The sequence below is a fragment of the Mesitornis unicolor genome, unplaced genomic scaffold, assembly GCF_000695765.1.
Source record: "Mesitornis unicolor isolate BGI_N332 unplaced genomic scaffold, ASM69576v1 scaffold30528, whole genome shotgun sequence".
Taxonomy (NCBI): domain Eukaryota; kingdom Metazoa; phylum Chordata; class Aves; order Mesitornithiformes; family Mesitornithidae; genus Mesitornis; species Mesitornis unicolor.
Window position 1 is genome coordinate 4,511 of NW_010204355.1, and position 6,504 is coordinate 11,014.

Sequence of the window (6,504 nt, forward strand, 5' to 3'; positions counted from 1 at the left end):
GGCAGGGCCAGCGTACCACAAGGAGATGGGGAAGTGAAGGCATTTGAGGAGGAGACGTCCCCACACCTGTCCCAGCGCCTCCCCTCTGCTCACTCCCACCAGGCACGGGGCTCTTGGCCCAACGCTGCCAGCGTGGATCTCGTCCCCCTGGGGACAGCACGCCCAGGGAGCAGCTCAGCTCAGCTCCAACTGGCGCAGGAGGCAAGAGCAGATCAACACCACAGCACAGACCCCATCAGCAACAGCAGCACTGGTCCAGCCACAAAAGAAACTCAAATCCAACTTTTTCAGAGGGAAAGCAGGGAGGGCGAAGCCTTGGGGACAGGATGCCAAGTGGAAGGTGTGCGCAAGAGCAGCTCTGTCCAAAAATCAGACTCACAGCCGGTGGGAGAGGTGTTGGAACCACACAGCACCCCAGGAGATCCACGCACACCAGCATTTCATCCCCAACGCCTGCATAACCTCCCTTCACGGGTGGGAAATGGGTGCCCAGGGGCAAGTACCGCTTCCATGGCAGCACCAGCATCACCACACGGCTCTGCCCAAAGCATCTGGCTCAGCTCGCTTGGTGCAGCGAGGCGATGGGGGAGAGCCAGCACAGGGCGGCTCTTCCCTCCTCCAAGAGCAAGCATTTCCATCAACTGGCCCAAAATATTTTCTTTTTTTTTATAGAAATTACTATAAAAAAACCTAGTTTATCTAGAGCATCTTTAAAAAAATATTCCTGCAATATCACAGTTTTACATTGAAACTCATTAAAAATATATAGATTTCTTTAACAAAACGTCTCTGTTGTCCCCTTGAATCACGTCTGCAATGCAGGAGCGGGACTCGGAGTCCTCAGAGGAGACGCCGAGGTGGGAGCAGGAACCATCTCAGTGGCACATCCGGGAGGTCATTTCCTTCTGCCAAAGGGACAGACAAGACAAGGGACCGTGAAGGGAGATGCAGATTGCCAGGTGAGGGTGTGGATGAAGAAACCTCACCTTTGTTTAGTGGTAAATATCCTTCTTGGGCATGCGGTGACACCAAGAGCTCTGGTTTGGGCAGTTCTGTGTTCCCCCACCACTCCCGTACCCAGGCACCCTCCCACTGCCCAAAGGCTCTGCAGGCCTGTGCTGCTGCTTATGGAATTAGCAACACCAGCACCACCTCAGAGGTCCGGGTGACATCCTCCATCCCCCTTGTGAACGTGGTACGTAACACCACAAACCAACAGCTCCAGCCAAAGCAGGGGAGCCGGAGGCCTCAGGAATGGAGCGACTGGCAAAGCCCTCCAGGGATGGTGACCACTGAGCAAAGAGAGGGCGCCCCCAGAAAACTCCCCAGTTTGCAGTGAGATGTCTGTGGTATGGAATAATTCCTGCTGGCCAGCACGGTCAGCTGCTCTGAAAGCTCCTGGCTTTCGCTCCCCCCATCTTCTGCACCTGGTTAACTGAAAACTGCCAAAGACCTTGATCACAATAACAATCTGCATACCAGAGCCGGCCGAAAACAAAAACAAAGGGTCTTATCAGCTCTGTTTTCCATTCAATCAAGTACTGAAGTTTTTGCAGAAATGCCGCTTTCCCAGCAAAACCAGGACCCCGCCGCAGCAGTGAGCGGGCTGGGGGTGCACGAGAAGCTGGGAGGGGACAGCGCTGGACAGCTGACCCCAGCGATACTCCATACCAGAGGATGTCATGCTCAGTACATAAAACTGGGAGAAGGAGGAAGGGGGGACGTTTGGAGTGATGGCATTTGTCCTCCCCAGTAACCGTGTGATGGAGCCCTGCTGCGCTGGGGAAGGCTGAACAGGCTCATTCAACAGTGAATTAATTCCTTGTTTCGCTTTGCTTGCATGCATGGCTTCTGCCTCACTTATTGAACTGTCTCTGTCACAATCCACGAGTTTTCTCACTTTTACTCTTCTGACTCTCTTTCCCACACTGCGGGGTGAATGAGCGGCTGCGTGGGGCGTAGTTGCTGGCTGGGGTTAAGCCACGCCAGACAACCAGTTTTGGGGAGGTACCCGAGACCTCTGCAACACCTCCACCCCCAGCCCACCCCTCCTGCACCGTCCGCAGCCCACCCAGACACTCACCAGTGGTTCCAGCTCCTTGGTGTCTATGAGATTGAACTCTTTCACGAAGTAGTAAAAGTGCTTGTAGCAGGTGTTGACGTGGGCTTCCGAGCCCATCTGGGTGATCCTGTCGAAATGGTGGATGTAGACGTGGACAAAGACCCGGAAAAGCCTGGAGAGGATCTTCTTCACCACCGGGAGGAAGTTTTTGGGGAAGGGAGTACCTGGGAGGGAAGACACGACCATGAGAAACCTTCAGCCAGGTTAAAGCTGGTTCCTTGGGACTAAAACAAATGGATAAAATGGATCGGTTGGGACAAAAGGGCTTCTGCCCCTGGTCATTTCCAGCTCCCCTCTCCTTTTTCCTTTCTGCTTGGGTCAGATTTTTCAAGGCACAGATTTCTCAAGTGGCAGAGTGCTGCGTGCCATCAATCGCTGATAGCGACTGAAAACAAGGGACCAGTCTCAGAGATTCCCACCAGCTGCTTCGGTCTGAGAGAGTTTTCTTCTAACCCTATTTGGTACGTTTATATAAACAGTGCAAAAGTCTAGCTACAACCAAGCAGCTTCCCAAAACAAAGACTCACTGCTGTTAACTCCCCACAGTTGTATCTTACTTTGATGTGTCTTTAGCTCTTTGGTTAAAAATTAAGGACGTTAAGGTCCTCTTTAAAGGCTTCAGCTCTTTGGGATTTGTTTAGCCGGGGCCCTGCAGCGGAGCGGTGCGGCCAACCAGCCGTCTCAGTAGAATATTACGGTTTAAAGTTCACAAGGGTCACTTCTGCAGCAAGGATTAGTGAAACCCTTTTGGTGCCCTGCGTGAACCGCAGCATTTCAGTCAGCGTTAAGGGTGAGAAATCTGGTAAAAGCTGAGCTGAAAACAACAATTAAAAAAAGAGACAAACCACAACCCTCCTGCTGTCGGAAACTTATCTCGCCTCCCAGAAGAGAACAAACACCCTGCTTATACTCCCCAGAGCTCTTTATGGCCCTGCTCCTCCCCTCTGCCCGCTCAACACCAGGATTAGGCAGCATTTTGGCAGAAGTGGAGGAGCCCTGTGCATGCTGGTGTGGCACAGACGTGTTCCAAATGGGGGCTGACTGCGTCCCATCAGTGTCCATGGGGCAAACGCCGGGGCAGGAGGGAGGGAGCTCTGCTGTCTCTTTTGCATCCCAGAAGCTGAGAGCAATGAATGGGATCAATCCTGTTTACCTAAGGCTTTAGATACTGAATTCTCACACCTTATTCAACACAATATAAACAAAACCCCCAGCAACCTTTGTCCCAAAGCCAGCATGCACAAGCTGCTTTTGGATATGCAGATTTCGGTGGCTTAGGCCAAATTCTCACTTCCATCACCCTGGCGATAGATGAAACGCTGCCCCTCCCTCCCCATGTCAGCATCCCACCCCACTCCAACAAACAGCGAGTGCATGCCAGGGAGCACCGAGGCAGAAAGGGCAGAGTCAGCTAACGCCAGGCTGTAATAACAAAGAGGTTAATTAGGGAAATGTGGCCACCATCACCAGGCTGACGCAGAGCACGCGCGTCGAACACAGGCTAGAAATCAGCGTCAGGAGACCACGTCCAGCGGGAGCTGCTCAGGAGTCACGTCAGGGGCTGACTTTCCTAAGAGCTGCCTCTTGTTTTCACTGCCCAGGCTTTCCTTGAGGTATCCATGACTCCAAACGGGATCTGGGACAGCTCTGGGTGTGTTAGCGCTCCAGAAGAGCTCTGGAGTTTCTCAGGTGCATGAAAGACCTTACTGGACCTGAACTCACCGACATTAGTGGGAAAGATGTCCTCGTTGTTGATCTGTACCTCAATCCAGTCCATCAGGAGGTTCATGTACTGGGGAGCCGACAGGGCCGTGGGTTTTCGGTACTTGTGCTCATCCTGCCACCGGTACTCATACTTGGGCCCCCCCGACATGACGGGGCAGGACTGCTCCGTGCAATAGTCACTGATGGTGCCGTAGATCAGGTTGATGCGGTTGAAGAAGTCCACCACGTGCACGGCCACCCAGTCGTTCTGCTCCTCTCCTGGCGGCAGCTGGACCGCAACTTTCAAGTCCAGGCCAGCGTTGAGCGAGGCTTGAGCCTTCTTGTGCAGCTCAAACCGCTGAGTCCCTGGCTCAAACTTGCGCTTGGGCCGGAAGGTTTTGTCTTTATTGAACACTTGCTTTAAAGCATGGGACATTTTTCTTCTCTTCTCCTTTCTTTTCCAGGTCCGTAGCGATGACAGCCGGAGATGCAGCGCTGCTGGGCTACTTCCTGGGGCAGGGCTGGGGCGACTCTGATCTTCACAGCAACCTCCCTCCGCTCATCTGGTCCTGATCTGCAAGGCAGCACAGAAGGGCAGCGATTAGGAGCAGCTCTCTCAACAGGAAACCTTGCCTAAATCCCATAGGAAGAGATCTGGGATACCATCTGGGCGCTCACCCCAGATCTGAGAAGGGGGGGAAGCCAACATCGGCTTTTTTTTCCATCCCCCTTCTCTCACAGCTCAGATCACAGCAGAACAGCGGCTCGGCTGTCAGAGGTGCCCTGGGCTGAGGGAAGTCGACCCTGCAAGGACCCTTGCTCAGTGTGGGGATGGGGGCAGCGGCCCCACAGCCCCAGGGGGCAGAGATGCGATGGGAAGGGGCAAATAAGATATTGAGGAGCAGTGTATCCCCCCTGCAGCCTCTGCAGGAGATTAATTATAATAATTAATTATTAAGAAGGGTAAAACTTGCAATTTGGCTTCACCTGGATCATATTTTTCACCTAAAGCCCCCCCCCCCACCTTGGAAACAAAACTACTTGAAAGAAAAGGTTATGACAACCCACAATGAAGTCCAGATCGGTTGCCAGACGTGCTCCAAAGCAGCCGCGTGAGCAGGAGCTGTGTACGCTGCTGAAGGGCTACAGACAGGATACGAAAGGGCGGAAGGGAATGAGAAGAAGAAGAAGAAGTAGAAGAAGAAGAAGTCGCAGCTCAGGCACCCGGAAAGAGAAATATCCTGAAATAACAGCAGCTCAGAGAGCAACCATGGCCTCTTCTGCAGGTGCAGACAGACCATAAACATGTTTTTCACTTCAGCTGAGCTCACTTCTAGTTGAAGGCTGGAAGACCAGGGAAAGCTCGCTTTCCTCTTCAGTCTGTGGAAAAGAATTAACTCCAAGAGAGTGAGACACACGTTAAGATCTGGAAAGATGTCGAGGAGAAACACGGCTCTGTTTATCTGCAGCTAATTATACCTCCTTTGTTCCCACATCCATCCCTCGTATAATTTGTGTCAGGCTGCTCTTTGATGAAAGCTCAAGGCAGAAAGCTGTGTGTACCAAAAATATTCTTTTACATGTGCTGGGCAGAGAAATAAATAAAGTAACAGAAATTAACTAAACCTGATCCCTTATTGAATCTGGCAAATAGGAGTTTCCACAATTTTATAAGCAAGAAAGCAAACAAACCCCTTTCACCAAGCAGAAATCTACTTAAGATTTATATTAAGCCGTAGTGTTGTTCAAATAGGTAAACAGTATCCTCAAATGTTGGCAAGAAAATCCCCAATTCAAGGTCAAGACCACCTTTGCCACAGTTCAGCCCATCTCTGGCAGATGCCGCACACTGCTAATCAGTGTTTCTTCTCTGGAGAAAGATTAGAAAGATTTAAACCAAGGCCTCTGGTTTTCTTATTTAATTACAGCAAGAAAGAAACCCCAAACCACCTCAGTTCATCCCACTGAGAACAGGCTCAGCGTTTCCTAGCGCTGCCTTTTCTTCAGGAACAGGCTCAGTGACCTCTTCATGGCAGGAGCAGAGATCTCCAAACTCCTGCTGCAATGTGGGCCATGACACGCGTCGGGAGAAACCAAAATATATCATTTTCGTGCAGTTTGGTGAGATTCACACTGGGTGAGGTCACTGCACGCATGATTTTGCTGCTAAAACAGCCGCTGCAAGCCCGTAAATGACTGTGCGAGGGGCAAAAAAAGAAACCCCCAGAAAACGCGTCCTTCTAAGGTGTTTGGCTGCACCACAGACAAGGTTAGAGGAAGCCACGAGCGGCGCAGAGGGACATCAGAGCACGAGGCTGCAGCTTTGGTTACCGAGAGCTGTGTCACAGCCTCACCACATCCTGCGGCACAGCGGATGCGCCGGGGGACTGCGCCCGCGGTGCTGTGGTACAGCTGGAGCCAAGGCAGGACCAACCTCCGAGTCACCAGCAATGTGGGCAGCAGGTGCTGAGGCTGCAGCTATTCCCAGCCGGAAATCAGTCCCAGAGAAGTACTCGCATGCAACTGTTTCCTTACACTGGAGGTGGAGAAAGAAACGTCCTTTAAACCGAAGAAGCCGTAAAGCAGGAGCATCGCCCTCCATGCAGCTCACTGGAGGATGGGCAGCGTCCTTGGCGTGGTACAGCTCTGTTCCTACTCATTTTTTGTAGGATTTGGCC

The 6,504-nt window shown here is 52.0% G+C and overlaps 1 protein-coding gene across 1 annotated transcript; it reads right to left on the minus strand.

Annotated features, from left to right (window-relative positions):
* Positions 1–875: 875 nt before the first annotated feature.
* On the minus strand, positions 876–4,404 carry MOB3A (MOB kinase activator 3A). Its single transcript, XM_010191031.1, has 3 exons — positions 3,845–4,404; positions 2,084–2,286; positions 876–905 (listed from the first exon to the last, which is right to left on the minus strand). Exons 1-3 carry the CDS (start codon positions 4,260–4,262, stop codon positions 876–878), a joined length of 651 nt encoding a protein of 216 aa, XP_010189333.1. The 5' UTR covers positions 4,263–4,404.
* Between the last annotated feature and the right edge of the window lie 2,100 nt (positions 4,405–6,504).